We start from the raw sequence: 21,769 nt of genomic DNA, 5'->3' as shown, positions 1-21,769 counted from the left end.
GTTGACTGCTGTACCCCAATTTTTCACATTTGTACCTTTTGTGTCTGTTTATTCTGCTCACATATTGTTGTCAATATAATGGAATTCTATGCGACTTTCCTTAATTGTAATAGAAAAATGCTACAAATTTTATTTTTATGTATGGGGATACAACACCTGTTTATACATTCGTTTCTCTCTTACTTTTTTTTTTAAATATTTCTTTCTTTCTTTACATTCCTTTGATTTAATCTTTTTCCGTTATTTTTTTTATGCATGATATTTTATCTTTTGTCTGGTTTCATCTCTATACGTCCTTTTTTATTTTTGAATGTGTTAGATACTCTTTTAGGTTGTTATGTCTTCTGTGTGCAATAATCTAATGTTTTGGAAATAGTATTTATTCATTTCTGTTTTGTTCGATTAGGTTCTAATGTTGTATAAAGCTCTGCAAATTCCTTTATACCGGATCAAATCTTGTTGCAAAGATGAGAGGTGGAGCCAATTTCTTTATCAAATTTTATAATAATATTTTAAAGATTCTTTTCTTGCTTTTTTGTGTGTATGTTATAAGTATTGTCAAACTCATTTTCGCAATGTCCTCTTTTAAGAAGTTTAGACTTAACAAGTTGAACTTCTTCATATAAGTCTTTAGATTTATTGCAAGACCTAATAAAGCGAATAATTTCTGCAGTTATGAAGACTTTGAATACTGACGTAGGATGGGCTGATGTTCGTTCAAAATATTGAAAATTATCAGTTGGTTTTCTATATAGTTTAATTTTTAAAATTAGATTTTTTTCAAATAGTTCACCTTTGAAGACAGTTATAAAAATTGGATACTTTTAGAAGAGGGACGAAAGATACGAGAGGGACAGTCAAACTCACAGATCGAAAACAAACTGACAACGCCATGGCCAAAAATAAAAAGACAAACAGACAAATAATAGTACAGATGACACAACATAGAAAACTAAAGACTAAGCAACACGAACCCCACCAAAAACTGGGGATGATCTCAGGTGCTCCGGAAGAGTAAGCAGATCCTGCTCCACATGTAGGCACCCGTCGTGTTGCTTATGTTATTACAAATCCGGTAAATAGTCTAATTCGGTAGGTCACATTCATGAAAAGGGAAGGGTATTGAAGTTACGACATAAGGAACATATCCGATATCATCTGTGAAACGGTTATTCCATAACGGTCAACCAACTCGTGATGGCGTCCGTAAAATTTACGAAGGGATGATTTCAACTTCACCATTTGGAACTCTTGGTTTAATAGCTTCCTTGTAAGCAGCAATCCTCTATCAAGGAAATCATGATCGGAAATACAAGCCCGGGAATATCGTATCAATTGGGAGATATATACTCCGTATGCAAGCGCTGCTGGAAAGTTCACAATTGGGAAGGTGAAATTATCTCTTTTGTCGTAAAGTTTTGTTTTCAACCGACCCTCATTGTCAATTTCTAGATGTAAGTCAAGATATGAGGCAGACTTAACTGTATCTGTAGTATCCTTTATCTCTAGTTCGATGGGATAGATTCTTTCAACATAGTCACCAAATTTTGTATTATTTAGTGAGAGAACATCATCTATATAGCGGAACGTAGAGTTAAAAGATATTGCTAACTTCTTATCTTTCTTCCTAAGAAGTTCCTGTATGAAGTCGGCCTCATACGAATAAAGAAACAAGTCGGCAAGAAGAGGGGCACACTTGGTTCCCATTGGAATTCCGACAGTCTGTTGAAAAACACGTCCTCAAAACGTAACAAATATGTTGTCAATCAAGAATTCAAGCATCTTGATAATGTCAGTTTCAGAGAATGTTTTGTTTGAATCAGAGTGATTCTTTACAAAGTAGGATTTATCCTTCCCCAAGACAAGATACTTGTATCTACGTTCGCCATTCTTTTTAATGAAACAAAGTAATACCAACTCTTTCAATTTGTCTTTTTGTTTGGAATGGGGAATACTTGTGTAAAGTGTAGAAAAGTCAAATGTATTAATACTATTGCAAGATGAGAGAGTCTTAGATTATATGTACTCTAAAAGATCTTTGGAATTTTTTAGTATCCACATCTGATTCACGTCCATAGGACATTAACCGAAACACCTTTATATTATAAGGAACACAGACTCAGCTCTTAAATTCTTTTCTAGAATACACACACTATTTAAATTACAAGCACGTGCGAGTTTCTTTGAAAGTACAAAAATTATGCTAAGAAAAGTATTCCATGACAAAAAATTATTATCATAGATTGAGTAAACCAATTCTAGATAACTCTAGATACATACATTGAAAATGGGAATCATTACAAAGGATTATAATAAGATTTACTGGATTGGTCCTGGACCCGACTGATTTTAAAATAAAAACAGTTAACGGTGTACACACGATTAACAGCTAACAGGGGTAATTTTTTTCATAGTTAACAGTTAACAACTATGTCAATTTTAAGAAAACAGCTAATTAGTCAATAACAGTTAACAGCACATATATTTTTAAAATAACAGTTATCAAAATTTTAAAAATGTCTAAAATACCTTAACAATAGATACAGATACTACGTTTGTAATTAAATAAATCTGAACAATCGAACCGTATTTTTTCTTATCGTAGACACGAGTTACAAAAAGTAATTTGCTGTTTCCTGTCATCTTTAATTGACTGAAAAAAATTGTAATGGTTTATTAACACACTGTGACAAATTATGAAAGGAAAGAACTTTTGAGATTCATGTTGCTAAGTCTTTAGTTTTCTATGTATTGGTTTGTGTTTTGTAGACTTATTTGTTATTTTGTCGTTTTTGTAAAATTTCAATTTCTTTGCAACAACATTCCAGCAGTGCCTGCATATGGAGTATGTGTCTTCCTAGTTGATAATTTTACGGACGCCATCATCTGTTGGTTGACCGTTATGAAATATCTGTTTCAAAGATGACGACAGATATGTTTCAATTGTCATAACCACAATCCCATCCTCTTTTCATCAAATATGACGTACCGAATTAGAATAATAACCGGGTTTGTACTCATACGAGAAAGAGACAACGGGAGCCTCATGTGGAGCAAGATCTGATTACCCTACGGGAGCACCTGAGATCACCTCCGGTTTTTGGTGGGGTTTGTGTTGCTCAATCTATTTTTTCTATGTTGTGTTTGTCTTTCGATCGTTTTTTTTTTTCTTTTTTTTTTGCCATGGCATTGGCAGTTTGTTTTCGTCTTGTGAGTTTAAATATCCCTTTGGTCTTCTTTATGCAAACGTAGCCCTAAACCATTTGGCTATTTTTTTAAACCATATTTTGTGTTGGTACCTCCAAAATATGTGGACGTGATTGTTGATTCACTGTTTTTTAAATATTCAAAAAAACGTCAGCTTTATTGAAATATTTTTTCCGAATCTTAAATTTTAAGGTTAATTTAAAAAGGTTTATGGAAGGGTTCGTGTTGCTCAGTTTCTGATTTTCTGTGTATTGTTTTTTTCTTCTTGTACTGTTATAAAAATAATTCTGGTAAAACATTTAGGTAAAATTTCTGATTTTATTTACTAATAAACAAAATAATATCTTTAAATATTACCTCACGAATGTACACTTTTATCATTTTAAACATTTGATTGTTTTTATCTATGCAAGGAAGTGATTTTGTTTAGATATAAAAGGAAAGGATTTGTTTTGTGAATTCTTATATCATTAACAGGATATAATTATAAATATTGATTCATTGTTATTTAAATACCAACAACAATAACGTCAGTTTTATTGACATTTTTGTCGGATTTTAAATTTTAAGGTCAACTTAAAATGGTTTATGGTAGGGTTTTTAATTGCTCAGTTTTTAATTTTCTGTGTAGCGGTTTTTACTTGTATTTTTTTAAAAATAATTCTTGTAAAACATTTATCTAAAATTTCTGATTTTATTTACTAATAAAAAAAAATCAATATTTTTAAATAGTACCTTACGAATGTACACTTTTTATCATTTTATACATTTAATTGTTTTACCTACCGAAGGAAGTGATTTTGTTTTGAAATAAAAGGAAGGAAGTAGTTTAGTGGGATTCTTTTATCATTTACAAGATATAATTATAAATATAATATCTTTATCATTAAAACTTATAAAGCAGTAATTCAAATTGTATCTATAGTGTTGAAACAGAAATATGATTACATACCAAATTATTTTTTTAAGTTAATTAGAGATCACAACTTAAAAATTATCAACTTTTCATTTATTTTGTCACCAGTAACATACTCTGTCCTCCATCATATAGTGTTTACACATCTCAGTTATTAAATATATACGTTACATACGCTCGTGCAGGATCACACTATACGGACTTCATTAAAAGGGGTGTGTTCACAATACATAAACTGTCACAACAGATTTATGAGGAAGAAATCGGCACTACATTAGTGTTACGGTCACCATTACGAATTGTTTGAACGGTAAGATGTGTCGGTGTCTCAACTCACTAGCAACGTGTTTTGCGGTCCTAGATCTTAAGGTACCAGTATAGTTATCTGATATGAAAATTTCTCGACTGTGACATTTTGACTGAGCGTGGATTCGTATGCAGGATAATGTGTGCATAGCAGTAGACGCTTACCTAGTCGACGCACCTTCTTACACGATTTATGACATTTGAAATACTGTTGCCTAAATTTACAGCCGAATCATTCGTTTTTTATTATTATTTTTTTCTTCTCGCCTTTTCTATGCTTTTTACCTTCATACTGGATAACTACATTTGAAAGAATAGAATACTTTTTCAGTATATCTGTTTAGAAAGTGAAACTAAAATTCAGTAATAACGAAGCTGAAATTAACGTATACCACTTTAAAAGTATTAAACTAAAAATAACAGTTATATAAAGATAAATCCTGTTTTATTTAATCATTTTTCTTGAGGTTTAAAATGATCAAGTAAAGAAAAACCAGTTACATATTAATAAAAAAAACTTCTTTACTTGGTAAAATGGGGTTTAAATGAAAAACTTTGTGGTTGTCTTTTAGAAAATGCAATAAAATTACGGTAACCCTGACGAGGATGAAAAGTCGTATCGTTTTTCAAGACATACCTTACCAGGTAGATATCTTTTGAATATACAAAACAGTCCTTGTTCGCCCCGGGTAAAGGTATCGAAAATTATCAACAGTGAACATTTATTGTTTTACTCGTATTTATTTATTGTCAAAAGGGAAACAAAATAAAATCATTATATGAAGGAAGATATATTTTGTCACTAATCGTATGAATTTAAATGTATATACATTGAGAATTTAAGTAGATAATTATATACTAGTAGCTCATTGTAACTTGATTACATTTAAATTCAAATAATTCATGTCATGTGTATATCGATATAAGGATGTTACTTCCTCGTTTTACACATCAATGTCCTTAGTATCTGTAGGTAAGTCTGTTTATTTTCTAGGTCTCAAAAACAGTATTAACACAAAATCAACCTCCAAGGTAAATTCAAAAAGGGGAAAGTCCTTTAAAAACTGGCAAAATCAAAAGTTAGACTATAACAACTATGAAACAAATGGAAAACAACTGTCATATTCCTGACTTGCTACAGACATTTTCTCAAAAGATTACTGTGTAAAAACACAAGCTATATGAATTGAACAACGATTGTACTTATTTGCGAGTTAGTATTTACCATTTAGCAAGTAGTATTATAGAAAAAAGGAGGAAGATACAAAGAGGACAATGAACACGCATACCATGTTAAAAAAGGCACAGCACAAACTAAAAAAAACCAACTTAAACTTCAACAAAAAATCGCTGTGAAATTCAAATACAACGGTAGGGTAAGCCATTAATGCTTCCCTAATGACGACCGTCGTGTTACTCATGCTAAAGTCAGTGTGTTAAAGCAACAAAAAAGTAGATAGATTTTGGACATAATTACACCTTATATAAGAAAGCCAGATTTTGATTGGTTGATAGTCAGTGTATTTTTCACATATTCTAATATTTTTTCCTCATTTCAAACGAATTTGCCTGTTTTTCACCAATGCCGGTGAATTTGACTCAAATACCATTGTATTTGCCATTTTGGATATCCCTTTTTTTACCCTCTCGAGCATTTTCCCGCCAAAAATTCGGATATGACGTTACATAAAAAAGTGAGCTAACGCGTATTACTACGTGTATAATTCCCGCGGTTCTATGATAATATCCTCTTATCCTCAAAATTATGCATAAACATGTTTATGAATTAGATTCAATCCAAATCTATTCGGTGTAATTAAACAGATATATCATGTTATGGAGGGGTATTTGCGAAAAATACCAGTCTTGGGACCGAATTTCCCTCGACTGGCGGTTCGGGAAATTTTACAGCCCCTTGACTGGTATTTTTCGCAAATACCCCTTCATAACATGACATATCTGTTCAAGAATGTATCTTAACAAATCGCACTGTTAAAATGAAGCGTATGAAACGGAGCATCGATTAAAAACTAGTTAGAGCCAATTTTCCCTGTATGAGTTTCACTCAGTATCATAATCAAAGAGTAGTTAAGACCTACTGGAATTAGAATATTAAAGATCACAGACATTCTACATTTGCTTCATTGTTTTTCTTTTTGTGTGCCTTATTTTATTTTTCGAAAGAGTCGTTGTGTTTATGTGATTGAACGTACTGTCCAGAACTTTTGGTGATTCATGTTATCCGTGATATCTAATATTTTATATCTTACCTCCTATACATTTCTCGGAACATCATTGGTTAAAAGCGACCACGTGGAGACCGTGTTATATTTCATATGGGGTTAGTAGGCGTGGTCTATTTTATTACATGGTTAGTAGTGGTGTTACGTCCCTTTATAACGGCGTTGAGGAAAAATCTGAAACGTTTAACCCGGACAACATATGGAGGTATTGATGATGAACGATTGAAGTAAATGCAGAAAACACATTTTAAAAGCTAACAAGTTGTTATTGTTGGCATTTGTTTTTGTATTGATCACTTTGATAGTCCACTAGTCTAAATGCACATTTTAAGATAGTCGGTAAGATAAATTCGTTACACAGTGTACTATTTATTTACTTACCCCATATATATCGTATTAGGTCACTAGCACACTGTGTAACTAATGATATACTTAAATTTAACATGTGTCAGCAAAATATCATATCTCCATAAAATCAAAATGATATGCGGTGCCACATATTGTTGTTGAGGACAATTTTGCCAATGTTACATACACAAAAAGTATGTTCTTTTCAGTTTAATAAATTTGTAATTCCTTATGATTAGGAAACTGTGACGATAAAATAATAAAAACGTTGTTTGTTTGATTTTTAAAAAAATGATGCGCAGACAAAAACAATCCAACAGCACGAAAAACTAAAAACACATATATAGGTAAAAAATAGTAAGGTCATGAACGGGACAGTGTTTATACAGTATGCCAAGCTATAAATCTCCCTCGAATCAAAAAGAGCAGTGGATAAAATTGATAGAGACTTTAAAAGATCTGCAATCAACACCGAATTCCCAAAACAACCCACCAAACACGCATTAAGATGACAACTACTCAACAGGTCCCTTACTTGGGACAGGCATATAAGCATATGTTTAGCAGGGGCGTAGCTAAACTGGGATTAAAGTGTAGGCACTATTTGCCGAGCGGAGCTAGGCGAAAAATTATCGGACCATTTTATGCAGAAAAATAATTTTCGATGAGATGAGTACGCAACTGCGTTTTTGCAATATGACCTTTTGAAAACAACGCAATTACCATTTTTTGGGGAAAAACATTTATACCCAAATTGAAAGTCTGCCACTCAGAAGGCATACATTTGTAGATCACTCTTTTAGTGTATATTATACCAGTGACTGCTAGTAAAGTTTGATAAATGGCATCAGACTAAATGGCCAAGTTTCATAATTAATGCAAGGATTGACACATCGCCCGAAACAAAGATGCATCATACAATTCTCTTTGAAGTCGGTCGCGTTTCCATTCCTTTTAAATATACAATTCCTTGATTATATGTATACCCGACATTAAATAAATCTTTAATTATTTATTATTATTTATTTTCGACAGGTATATGTGTAGAATTTGGCGGGGTTAAGCGAGTTTTGTATACGTTAAATAGACTACACGCATACACACAAAGTTGTCTGTTGGACAGTTGCAATGATCACATATATAACAGCAATGGACAAATGATTGAAGACGTAAAAGGCCCTAGACATTCTTCAATTTTTTGTTTGTCATTATGATAAAAGAGAGGCGAAAGATACCAAAGGGACATTCATATTCGAAAAAGTCTTAAAAAAACTGACAAGGCTATGGCAAGAAAAAAAAAACAACAACAGACAAAAAACAGTACATAAAACACAACATTGAAAACTAAAGACTGAGCAACACGAACCCCAACAAAAACTGGGGGTGATCTCAGGTGCTCTGGAAGGGTAAGCAGATCCTGCTCCACATGTGGCACCCGTCGTGTTGCTCATGTTAATACAAACCAGGTGATACTAGTAAGTCTAGTTAATGGTTGTTTGAGAAATATGTGCAACTAAACGGATTTCTAAAGAAAATAACAAGCAGAGTTTTGCTGCACATTAATTAAGAAAAAAAATGTTTTCATTTTAATCGACTTAATCGACGCATATTCATATTCTGTGTGCAGGTTAAATTTTGTGAGCAGTTTAATACAGTATGAAAAATACTTATTGTTTAGAATAAAATGCCCATCATATTGAAAACCTAGCGCCTGTCTTCTGTGTAGAATGTTAAAGTGTTGGATCGGGAACCTCTAATTGGCAAATTTATGTATACACACGTGCCTAGTCGAGCCTTAGGTAGCTACGCCACTGGTTAGTTATAATAGCTTAATGGAATTAGTGTATTTTATGTTTAAATAATCTATAAAATCTATAATTATGCTTAACATTTAAGCTATTTTTCTTATTTCAGTACTTTAATGATGTATTCAGATAGTCAGTATGGATAGAAGACACGGTTTATTTCTTTTCAAAGCTTTGTTTTTTCTGTTGATCGTTCAGATACTTGGCGGCTTAAAAGATTGTAATCCAAAAAACGATGCGTGTAAATGTGATGAAAATAGTTATAACCTCTCAAATAGAAGTGGTAGTCATGTACGTGATTTGCGCAAATTAAGTTACAGGAACAACACAACTTGTATTAATTTTAACGATAACAACATACCGGAATTGACATGCGACGATTTTTCTCCTATACCAAACAGCGTAAAACGTTTATATTTTAGAAACTGCAAAATAAAGTCAATTCAATGCGAAAATCTTTTCGAGAATTTAACAAACCTTATGGTTTTCGATATTGGATATAATGAATTGGAAACAAATGCCTTTATAGACATATTCACGAGTGTTGAACAGGCGTCAAAATTATCTAAACTCAGTCTATCCATTTCTGGAAACAATTTAAGCGAAAATGTTTCATTTTCTTTCCTTCATAAACTAAAAAGGTTTCGAGCAGATGCCTGTAAAATTAATAACTTACATCAAATATTGCAAACAAACGAAACTAATAACAGTCTTAAATCGTTATCACTGCGACGTAATCTGATAAATGAAACGTCTTTAGAAGCATTTTATGATCATGGCGAACAGTACCCAATGCTAAATAGTTTAGTACTTTCTTTAAATCCGGTTAAAAACTTCAATCGAAATGTGTTCTCCAGATTGCAAAAGCTAAGAAAACTTTGGATTGCAAACTTTCAAGCTTTCAATACAACATTTCCAGGAATAAAATGTTCACGGCTGGATCTACTTGACATTAGCAATTCGTTCTCTTTTAATCCAGTGGAAGAAGTAATAAACGTTTTTAATATCTCAAGGAACATATCATTTCTATTTTTAAGTGGAACTGACCTAGTAAACTGGACGGAAAATGATCTCCTGCAATTGTTAAATCCTTTGTCAGAACTAAAAAGCTTGAATTTATATAACACATCATTAACGCAAGTTCCTTGTAATCTTCTTAGAGCTATAAAATCCTTGGAATTTATAGATTTGTCGAAAAATTACATTGCGGGTTGGAATAAAACATGTTTCATTGATATGCCAGAAACATTCAAAAAGCTTTATCTAAGCCAAAATCGTATTATTACAATAAATGAAACCTCATTTCCGCAGCAGTTTGTGAAACAGCTTATACATCTTCATTTAAGTGGCAACCTCTTTAAATGTGATTGCTCAACCCATTGGTTTCGTTCTTGGATGAGAGATCATTATGGGATACTTGATGCGCTTTCTAAGGACAACTCTACTGCTTTCGTATTTTACGAATGTCATTCACCTCAAAACAATGGGACACTGCTTGTTGATTTTGATCCAACATATGAAGAGTGTCACGGCTTGTCTATAGCTGAGTTGCTATCTCTATCTATATCAGGATTTTGTTTTGTATTGATACTAACGCTGAACGCTTTGATAAAATTCAACTACAGAAAAGGTTACGAAGAAATTGGCGAATTTTCCATGGTGAAACTTTAATAATTCGTTACTATTGGATGTTTTTTTAAAAACTGATGCAAAGAATACGGAGAGGGATTTTTCTTAAACAAAAGCAAAAACAATGTTAATGCCTGTGAAACATTACGCATTGAATCATAAAACAAAACAAAAATTGCAAACGGATTCGCTTCTAGTCAAAAGTTGTTTTACTCCATTTTTCGTCGTGTTAAAAAAAAAGATTATAAAGCTGGTGTCTCATATCTAACCGTAAGACATCATCAAATTCGTAAACCATCATGTAAATCTGAACGAATGAGAAATTTTGAAATTAAAACACGTTTTCAGGACAAAGGATAGGCTATACTGGTTAACAGTAAAATAAAACAGACATTCAAAAATAATAAAGAAGCAAAGTAAAAATCTGAAAACTCAACCAAGAGCAACACAAACACCTTTTAAACAAAAATAGGGTCGACTTTCAACTTTACCACTTGGAACCCTTGGTTTAATAGTTTACTTGTAAGAAGCACCCTTCTATTAAGGAATCATGTAAGGAAACGCAAGTTCTCGAATACATGTTTATTATATTATATGTCAAATCCTAAATCGGCCCATTTCCATACAAGTTAAAAAATGAATTAATCTGAACACCAAAGACGAACATCCAACACCAAATTATAAATATAAACATCCATTGTCGGGGTAATAACTAGGCTTTTATCTTGTTCATAGTTTGATAGAAGGAACCGAAATGCATAAGAAACTTTGATAGCAGGTACTTCATTCAATTATATTGACATAATAAACAACCCAACACAGGTGCAAGTAAACAAATACTTAATAACGAGGAAAGAAAGAACGCTTGTAGTTCACAGGCACTTGTAACTGAATAAAAAACGTATAAACTGTATTATACTAAAGTATACAGGTAATTTTTTTTCAGAGACAAGTGCCTGTGTTGCAGTAACTGTAAACTCGCACAAAGACTAATTCCGTTGATATAGAAAATATGTTGTCTGATAGTTTAATATCGGCATCTATAGTTCATTGTATAGGTATAATACAGTCATGAACTATGTTGTCTGATACTGTTATGTCGGTATCTATAGTTCAATGTAGGTATAATACAGTCATGAACTATGTTGTCTGATACTGTGATATCGGAACCTATAGTTCAATGTAGGTATAATACAGTCATGAACTATGTTGTCTGATACTGTGATATCGGTATCTATAGTTCAATGTAGGTATAATACAGTCATGAACTATGTTGTCTGATACTGTGATATCGGTATCTATAGTTCAATGTAGGTATAATACAGTCATGAACTATGTTGTCTGATACTGTTATATCGGTATCTATAGTTCAATGTAGGTATAATACAGTCATGAACTATGTTGTCTGATACTGTGATATCGGTATCTATAGTTCAATGTAGGTATAATACAGTCATGAACTATGTTGTCTGATACTGTGATATCGGTATCTATAGTTCAATGTAGGTATAATACAGTCATGAACTATGTTGTCTGATACTGTTATATCGGTATCTATAGTTCAATGTAGGTATAATACAGTCATGAACTATGTTGTCTGATACTGTGATATCGGTATCTATAGTTCAATGTAGGTATGATACAGTCATGAACTATGTTGTCTGATACTGTTATATCGGTATCTATAGTTCAATGTATAGGTATAATACAGTCATGAACTATGTTGTCTGATACTGTGCTATCGCTATCTATAGTTCAATGTAGGTATGATACAGTCATGAACTATGTTGTCTGATACTGTTATATCGGTATCTATAGTTCAATGTATAGGTATAATACAGTCATGAACTATGTTGTCTGATACTGTGCTAACGGTATCTATAGTTCAATGTAGGTATAATACAGTCATGAACTATGTTGTCTGATACTGTGATATCAGAACCTATAGTTCAATGTAGGTATAACACAGTCATGCACTATATTGTCTGATACTGTAATATCGGTATCTATAGTTCAATGTAGGTATAATACAGTCATGAACTATGTTGTCTGATACTGTGATATCGGTATCTATAGTTAAATGTAGGTACGATACAGTCATGAACTATGTTGTCTGATACTGTGCTATCAGTACCTATAGGTCAATGTAGGTATAATACAGTCATGAACTACGTTGTCTGATACTGTGCTATCGGTATAGATCTATAGTTCAATGTAGGTATAATACAGTCATGAACTATGTTGTCTGATACTGTGATATCGGTATCTATAGTTCAATGTAGGCATGAATAGTACTGTAAAGCCACAAGTTGATTTGTATAATAAAAAAAAAATCCTATATAGAAAAAATGAAGCATTATAGAATGTTTGGTTTTCTCCCTTTTGGAGAACTTGACGTTGATTGCAGATGGACTCTGTAACATTCATTCACAACTGTGTTGGGACTCGGACGGGGCGATTAAGACCTTGAAATTTTTTACACATCTATGTCTGTTGTTGAAAGACCGTATGCTGATCTCTGCAGGTCTTTTGGGGAAAAAAATCGCTGACGTTGGGTTGCTGTCTTATTGACGTACACCCCATATCTACTGATATTCATTTCAAATGAAATTTTTAAGATGGATCATCAATAAATATTTCTTGATATACAATTTTTTTTATACTTTGCCAAAATGTATATTTTACCATGCTGTTTTCAAAAAATAGTTTAATAGAAAGTATGGGTCACCGTGCAATTTCTCAAGCTACTAGTTGTGCAATATTGCCCATGAAAAAACACTTTTTTGGGGGAAAAAAGAAATATATCAGAGAGAATTTTGAAATAAGATATGAGAAAATAGGTTTTTGAAATGCTTTCGGAAAATAAAAAGAAAAAATGATATCCCCGACGTTATTTTCTTGCTCCAATTAAAATATAAAATTTCAATAACATTCCTTTATAAAATTTTACTATAAGAGGTATCTCCCCGTTGAAAAATTGAATCGAATAAAAACAATATTTGGCATTTGTAAAAATATACTCCTAATAATACAATAAACCATTATTTTTTCTTTGTTTAAATAAAGAAAAATACACATAAATTTCAAAACTGTCTCAAAATTTGCAGGCTTAAAATTAAGCAAAGAACTAGACCGATTATATGCTGCTATTTTACAATCCAAGATGTCTACATTTAGTCGCTAATCAAATACATCAAGGAAAGTGAAATTATTTATTTGTTATTCTCTTTACAACATGATAGAGAAATGTACTTGTAATCGGTGTTCCAAGGGTCAAAGTAAAAAAAAACAAGAAGTACGATGTTTAATGCATTTGATTGGTTAATAGTTTTGTTTTTGTACAAAAATATTTTATTAGCGAACTGATAATAAGCACGGTGAATAAATAATATCAACATTTTTTATTTCCTCCTATATTTGTTTTTCTTATCAACTTTACGTCAGTTATTTTGGCTATGTATTTTTTAGTAAGCGGAAGAAAGATTAAACTGTTAGGGGCCTATATCATTTTGAGTAATGCTTGCATAGGTATGATTCCCCTCTGCTTAAATCGAACATTCCCCTCTGCTTCAATCGAACTCGCGCAATGTTTTGATGAGCTGAAATGTATATCAAATTTGGAAGGCGAAATGAAGGCGCTATTTAATTTATAGGAATTATTAGTAATATATCTTGACTAGTCCCTCTCCAAAAGAAAGTCGTCCAGTAATAAGTTAATTGTATAATTAGATACAATAACTAAAAGCGTTTAAACAAAAACTGCGCATGCACTGTGTGCAGCATCTTCGCTAACCAAGGGTTACGATCCACTTCCCTCCTCTCCACCCTTGGCAGATTAAGCCAACATTTGTGGTAACAATGTTGCGCCATCTATCGGTAGATTAAAGTCACGCCCATTCCTAATACATTATTCTTGGCCAATGGTAGCACTTGAACTCTTCAATTTGGAGGTAAAAACACGGTAGCGTCTAGATTCTACACACTTGGTAAAGCAGGAAACGAAAATATACGTTGACATTAATGCATTTGTGCAAGAAACATACACAGGAACTTCTATTAGTTGATTAAAAACATTCAAGTTGTCACTAAATATAGTCGTATGTTTAGGGATGTAAAGACTTGTTGCACAATAAGCACGTGGTAATTGTTTACATACACTTTCTACATTTACACGTGATCATGTTATAGACGCTTTTTGATTGAATGCAGTGAGTTTCGACTGCAACCAATGAAAATCATTACCTTGTGTCTCCGAAATTCTATCTCAATCCGCCAAGGGTGGAGAGGAGGGAAGTGGATCGTAACCCTTGGCTAGCGAAGATGTGTGTGCAGTTTTATTACTGACAAAATACTTTCAATGAGATGTTATAGAGTTAAATAATATGAGATCAATGGAAGGACATGAGGAGAATAGTTAATGAGGCAGCTTCAAAACTATCAAAACAAGATTTCTATGAGCTTTTAGGTAGACCATTGTGGTACAAAAGTCGTAAAAAAAAGTCGAAGTCCCAGAACTCTAATAAAAAGGGTCAACAGTATAATAGGGTCAACTACATCTGATGGCTAACAATCCTACCAAGTATGAAAGCTTTTTGGGCAAATGGTATCAAAGGAGTTGCGTTCACGAGTATAATTTTAGTCCACAAAATGGTCAACGTTCCATAACTCAAATAAAAATGGTAATTTTAAAGAATAAAAAATGCGAATTTATCAACCAAAATATACGTTATAAATCTCAAGACTTAACAGCGTTTCTTCTAAATTATATTTTTGAACATGTTGCCTTTTTTGGGCGCAGGGGACAATATTCGGTCTTTCTACATCGTTATTTCGAGAAAGAATTTTTCTGTAGATAATTTTAGCACTTTTTCTTGTTTTGTTTTATTTAGTCCTATGTAGCAGCATCAGATGCTAAATGAATGAGGGGAATGCTCTTCATTACCAGTATGTTTTTAAAAATTTCTCTGGAAACCAGTCAAATATTTATCTTACGTATACATGGTATAAAGAAAGAAATTACATGAAAAAGATTGTAGAAATAAGTTACCTAAACATTAAACAATGTACGTATTTCAAATGAGTACTACAGTTCTTTAAATATTTGTGACAGAAATACGTGTATATATTCTTCCTTGTCCAATAATTACATTCTATTTCCTTGTTTGGTTCCGTGACATACTATTGATTGATTTCAGATTACTAAATTACCTTATCTGATTGATGACTTTAAAGAATCTCTGATTGATGACTTTAAAGAATCTATTGAACAATTAGATGAAAGAATCTCTTAAACAATAAAATGGTATTGGGATGTGCAATAATCTCTTTAACAATAATAGTGTATTGTGATTTGAAATAATCTCTTAAAAAATAAAATTGTATTGTAATGTGAAAGAATCTCTTCCACAATAATATTGCATTGTGTAGTATACATATAGTATATAGTATTGCATAGTTATTCTACAAGTTATAGAATTCTATCATATATATACAAACTAAATTTAAACAAATTATCAACTCAGATTGTAATTCCTTTTGAATTATAATATCATATGCAGTATAATCAAACAATAAAATATTCGTAAATAATAATAATAGTAGATCTAATGATTATTATTTTTATACTTTTTATCTTTATAGATATTTTTATCATTTTTTAATCATTATTTAAACTAAAATAAAATATGTTCACTTATGACAGTCATAAGAGCATCATAGGTATGACTATCTTAGGACACCTTTGATTTACATTCTATGATATATCATATGATAGTCATAAGATGGTCATAAAATTTGTCCTAAGATATATCTTATTACATATCTTAGGATAGTTTCGAAAACCAGGCCCCAGGAAACTAATTTTTCATAATATTTTTTGTAATCATATTGCAAAAAATATAGATAATATCAAAGTAGGTATATTTTCTGGTTGGGACTGTGTTTTCTTACGTGAATCGGTCCAGTTTTTTTGAGTGCAGACCAAATTCTGTTTTGATTCAAAAAAGAAGCAATGTTTTGATTCAAAAAAGAAGCAATCAAATCGATTTCCTCTTATATCGCAAGTTTATCACTTTAATTCACCATAGTCAGACTAATTCTACTATTTCACCTAAAATTCAGCTTTTTTACATTGTCAAAGTTTTTTCGAGTACTACAATTAAAACGGCAATTTTTTTCAGAACTAATCCGGGTTTGACAAGGAAAATAGAAACAAAAATCAAAAGCATTTGTGGCCTTGAAAACAAACTTTTTTTAATTACTCTATGAAAGTGACTGACATGAATACATATTCATAAAAGACCAAAAACAAATATATAACTACGTGATCAAATTCAACCCTTGTCGATTTAAAGGGAATGTTCTGTTCCGTACATTTTACCTTAACCTCGCAGTATTATGGTACGTACAATAGAAATCACTGGGCCCTTAATAAAACGTTTGGGTTAAACATGGTTGTAACTGCTCAACCCCGTCCCTTGTGTTTACCTTGGACAGTGGTTTACAGCACTAAATAAGAACAATCAGTAATAGATTGGAAAAGGACTTGACTCGTCAGATCGGCTCAAAGTATCAAAATCAAGACACAAAGCACATTATTAATATATTTATCCAAATCATCGGTTTCATGTCTTACCAGAATAGAAATCTGTTTGTGCACATTTCACATCATATTCCCTATTCACGCAAACAAGTGGACCTACTCGAAAAAAGAAAACCCGATCAAAACACAAGAAAAAAAAAAGAACCGGCCTGGCGAACACTTTACATATTGCGCATGTGATAACCTTGAGATGTTGAAAATTATCATGTACCTTAACTGCAAAGGTCAGGTGCAAAAGTCATAACGTCTTGTAATTGGATATAAGAAGATGTGGTATGAGTACCAATGAGACAACTCTCCATCCAAGTCAAAATTTATAAAAGTAAACCATTATAGGTCAAAGTAAGGTCTTCAACACGGAGCCTTGGCTCTCACCGAACAGCAAGCTATAAAGGGCTCCAAAAATTACTAGTGTAAAACCATTCAAACGGGAAAACCAACGGTCTAATCTATATAAAAAAAAACGAGAAACGTCAGTTTCCTTGTTAACATTTTGGTAAATACGAAAACAATATGTTTCAATATCTTTCCTTTTTTTACATCGATTTTCAGTCATAGATTGTTTAATCAAATTAAACATTCGTCCTTAATATGCCTGAAATATTTCCCACAAGACGTTAAGCAATCAATAACCTATTAATCGCATATTCAATCAAATTAAAAAAAAGTTAAGTTTCTTCCTGTTGAAAGGAAATAGATAATTTTGAAATGAAACAGGTCCAGTATATATATTTATTGAAATCTTCGCTACTCAGTTCTATCTCTATATATCTAGATTGAGTCTGTAAACGGTAAAATATGCATTTCTTCCCTTAGCATGTTATATTCGGTATCTTAATCTTGCTGGACATCCCTTTTTAAAATGTGTCTTAATTTTTCAAAACAGTTATCTATATTTGTATAATGTGTGGCAATTTTAAGAAACTTTTTGCATATATGCCTAAGCTTACTATTAGAGAAATGATGCATTTTATATTTGCCGTGAATATTACATATGATAGACAAAAAACTTTCAACCAATCAGAAGACGTGTTACATCCAAAATTAAATTATAAAAATAAATCGAAAGAAAATAGAATTTGATGTAAACTGCTGAAAAATTATTAACATATGAGCTGCGTCGGATAGAAATCGATCTTATGCAAATAAATATCAATACATCTGTTAACCTATTTTGGGTTGATTAAATCTCTACGGAAAGTCTGTAACTGTGAAAATTGAGTTGTTATATAAAGAACCCTACAGAACAGACCAAAATTCATCTTTTATTTCGTATTTGAATGTTCCAAAATTAATCAAAGGTTTATACATGTACATGTATGCATGAACTTGCATAAGGTCGATTTCTATCCAACGCAGCTCATTTATTAATTAAATGTGACAAATACCACAGGGAGCGAAAACAAGTTTTTACTATCATATCCAATAAAGGGGAAAATTTTAGCCAGTTAAACGAGGTGGAAAAGTTCTTTTATATATTCAATAATGAGGACAAATGTATTTTATATTTTCTCATGTTTCTGAGTAAATCTTTATGTTATCAAACGCTTTAAACTTCTTTTAAATTCTTACCCAAGATATCTGTATTGCTTTGTGTAAATGATATTGACTTTTTCAATAATTATGTACAAGAAAAATAATGTATGGTTTTTTTTTTTTTATTTGTCGCATTTATATTCTATTAATCCAGTAATTCTTTCCCTCAAGTATTGTTCTTTTGTACTTGTTTATTGTTAAGATTTGTTGTCCCTTGTGAGCCCAGTAATTTGGAATAAAGTATATTCTATTGGCACTTGCTCGTCGGTGAAGACCATATGCTAATCTTACATGAAACTGTGCTGCGTTGTCATTTAAGTTATCCTGCTATCATTTTGTCATATAACGTCAAGATCATCATATGCCATTTCGATACATTTAAAAACATAGTACAAGATTTAGAACCCTACCAGCCAAAACTGGCTTCTATCTATAACTAAAGACCATATACTTGAAAATACCAGCATGAGCATAATGCATGGCACACAAAGGTCATACATTATCATTGGATCATTTAACAATTTCAATAATACTCCATCGTATGTAAACGCCGGTATAGCTCTAACAAACATTAAGATTTGATAATCCTAAGATATCAAATAACGTATAAGGAATTTCAAAATTGAAGATAAAAACCCGTCTTATATATTTTAAGCAATTCTGAAATTGATTTGTCTACTTGTGACTTCCCTTTAATTTGTAACTCATATACAGAAAGTTGATCTAGTTTTGTTAAAGATTGTTTTATATTTAAAAAAAAAAAGAATTAGTGGAACTCTAGATGAGTCAACCAACCTCCGATGTTATTTATATTTTTTAAAAGAACTTTCACTATTTTAATCTTTAGTGCTGTTTGATAAAACAAACATTTTCACAACGAGCAATACTTCGAGCAATTGTCGTAGTGTTGATTGGGGTAGAGAGATATGGTCATCTGCACTTCCCCAGAAGCGACAGTAAAACCCATGATTATGAGGAGCGTTCGATTGGTTGTGTAGAATGCATAAATACGCAGTCATGTTAGGTCAGAACGAGAACGTAAATTATTTTAATCTGAGTGCCACGCTCTCTGCAAGTTAAAGAAAACTTAACAACTTTTTGATAAATCTGTAGGTGGCGCGTTTCAAGTTAAAATTTCTACCCATATCCAACATAGTTTTCCTCTTTATTCTAGTGACAGTTCAAATTCACCTCAATCATCAATATAAACCAATTTTGAGTTTTCCTCTTTATTCTAGTGACAGCTCAAATTCACCTCCATCATCAATATTGGCCAATTTTGTGAAACCTTGTCATCGGTTTTATTGGCAATTTGTAACGTTCTTGTTTTTAATCTTCCAGAAGTAAACAAAACACATCATAATTGATGGTAAGTCATCACTCCTGTCTGCAAAATTACTTTCCAGACACTTCAATATTTATCGTTTAGCACAGGACTGGTAAACAACAGCTACTAAAAATCAGAAAAAAATTAACAGTTCTAGGACATCAAGCGAAGTAAAGCTAGTTTTGGATTTACCACAGTTAAAACATACTGGTTCTTGACCTGAATCGCTGCATTAATTGATTGAGGTTGTATGTATACTGAAGCGTAACTGATCATACATTTTCATTGAAAACCAGAAAACTTTGACGAAAATTTTCCTTGAACAATGAGTTTAAAAAAATTCAAACTATCAGCAAACAGTATATATATATATATATATATATATATAAGTGGCGGCACGGCAGATGTTAAAATTTTGATTTACGCATTTTATAAATACCAGTCATCAGGTTCGCTCGATGACAAATTTTGGAAAACATCACAATTATTTATTGTTTCAGATCAAAAGGGCAAAGTCAATTTAAATTTCCTCATGATATTGTTTATATTAGAAGTGTTGGGTTCTGTCCGGAAATGAAGGCTTTTACTAAGGACATCAAGTAGATAAGCAAATACACCAACAATGAAAAACTCGGAAAAGGAAATAATAAGGATAATACAAAACAATGGTCAAATAAGTATGTAGTTTTATAAAAGGTTTCACAAATAAATAAAACTCAAATTATATTATTTCCGTGCACACAATAGACATGAATGGGAATAATAAATAAAGACATAATGAATAAAGTGGGGGATAAGATATCAAGGGTTTTATCTTAAACCATAAGCCAAAGAAAGCCAGACAACCCATATTCAAAAGGGAAAATAATCACAGACGAAGAAAAGGTGACGGCATGGGCTCTTTTATGTTGTTTTGTTGGCTGTTGACAAGTCTTTAGGCCAAAATATTGGAATACCAAAACCTAATAGAAATGTTTGAAGAGTTGCCAAACTGAATAGCTTCTTTGTGAAAATAATTCCAAACCAGATATCAAACTTGTAGACAAAACCAATAATTATGGTAAAACAACTCGACTGAGTGTGAATGGAAAGTAGTTGATCAGAAAGTGTGTGAGACCCTGTTAGAAAACAATTGCTTAGCATATAGCAGTATCGTCGACTTCTTGGAGGCTATTACCCGACAGATGCAGAACAAACTGGTCAAAACACACAAAAGTTACAATAAATGTTTCAACATTTAGAGATCACAGTTAAACGTTATTATTTGCTCTGTAAATATTCCAATAGCAAAAAAATGTTAGTTTCACTGAACTTTCCTAAGGTATCATTGAATAATTTAACCCTATTCAAAATTGATTAAAACCCATTCATTTAGGTACCATAACTTATTGGATATTCAAATGTGAACATTCAAATAAGGGATAGTTTATTTAGCAGTCTTACTTTGGTGACCGATGTTCAAAATAGTGAGGATTAAGAAGGATATGCTTCCTTCTATTAAATGTTGTGTACTCTTTAAGTGAGTTGAGTTGATCCAATTCAAAGTAGACCTTCTAGTATCCCCTTTATAATTTAAATGAACATTATTTTTATATACATATGCACATGCATGGCTCTACAATCTGTCGATACCTGTATCTTAGCATTGCACAAGGTCATGTTTTTTTTCCCTGACTGTTAATGACGTCTTTACACTAAATCCATTGAATGTTGGATGTGTACCGATTGATATTTTGGTCTTAGATGCATGATTTTTTTTTATTAGTTGTTATTGACTTTGAACTAGCTGTCAGTAACTGCGAGTACTCTCAGATTTGTAATTAGTGTCTTTTTGTTGTGGGGATGTATAGG

General features: G+C 32.0%; 1 protein-coding gene across 12 annotated transcripts; it reads left to right on the top strand.

The window, feature by feature from the left end:
- Window positions 1-5,329: 5,329 nt before the first annotated feature.
- LOC127702554 (toll-like receptor 8) lies at window positions 5,330-18,847 on the top strand. Of its 12 annotated transcripts, none has more exons than XM_052206807.1 (4): window positions 5,330-5,402; window positions 8,935-11,768; window positions 12,025-12,088; window positions 12,285-18,847. In XM_052206807.1, the coding sequence occupies exon 2, from the start codon at window positions 8,964-8,966 to the stop codon at window positions 10,494-10,496; it is 1,533 nt and encodes a 510-aa protein (XP_052062767.1). In that variant the 5' UTR covers window positions 5,330-5,402; window positions 8,935-8,963; the 3' UTR covers window positions 10,497-11,768; window positions 12,025-12,088; window positions 12,285-18,847. The 12 variants fall into 12 exon arrangements, with proteins under 12 accessions (XP_052062767.1, XP_052062769.1, XP_052062763.1 ...); XM_052206809.1 differs by lacking the exon at window positions 12,025-12,088 and adding an exon at window positions 11,833-11,896 and having other exon boundaries at window positions 12,219-18,847; XM_052206803.1 differs by having other exon boundaries at window positions 11,833-12,088.
- Window positions 18,848-21,769: the final 2,922 nt, after the last annotated feature.

The sequence above is a fragment of the Mytilus californianus genome, unplaced genomic scaffold, assembly GCF_021869535.1.
Source record: "Mytilus californianus isolate M0D057914Y unplaced genomic scaffold, xbMytCali1.0.p SCAF_5, whole genome shotgun sequence".
In the NCBI taxonomy this organism is placed as follows: Eukaryota; Metazoa; Mollusca; class Bivalvia; order Mytilida; family Mytilidae; genus Mytilus; species Mytilus californianus.
Note: the sequence above shows the minus strand (reverse complement) of the source record. Positions and strands in the feature narration are given on the sequence as shown.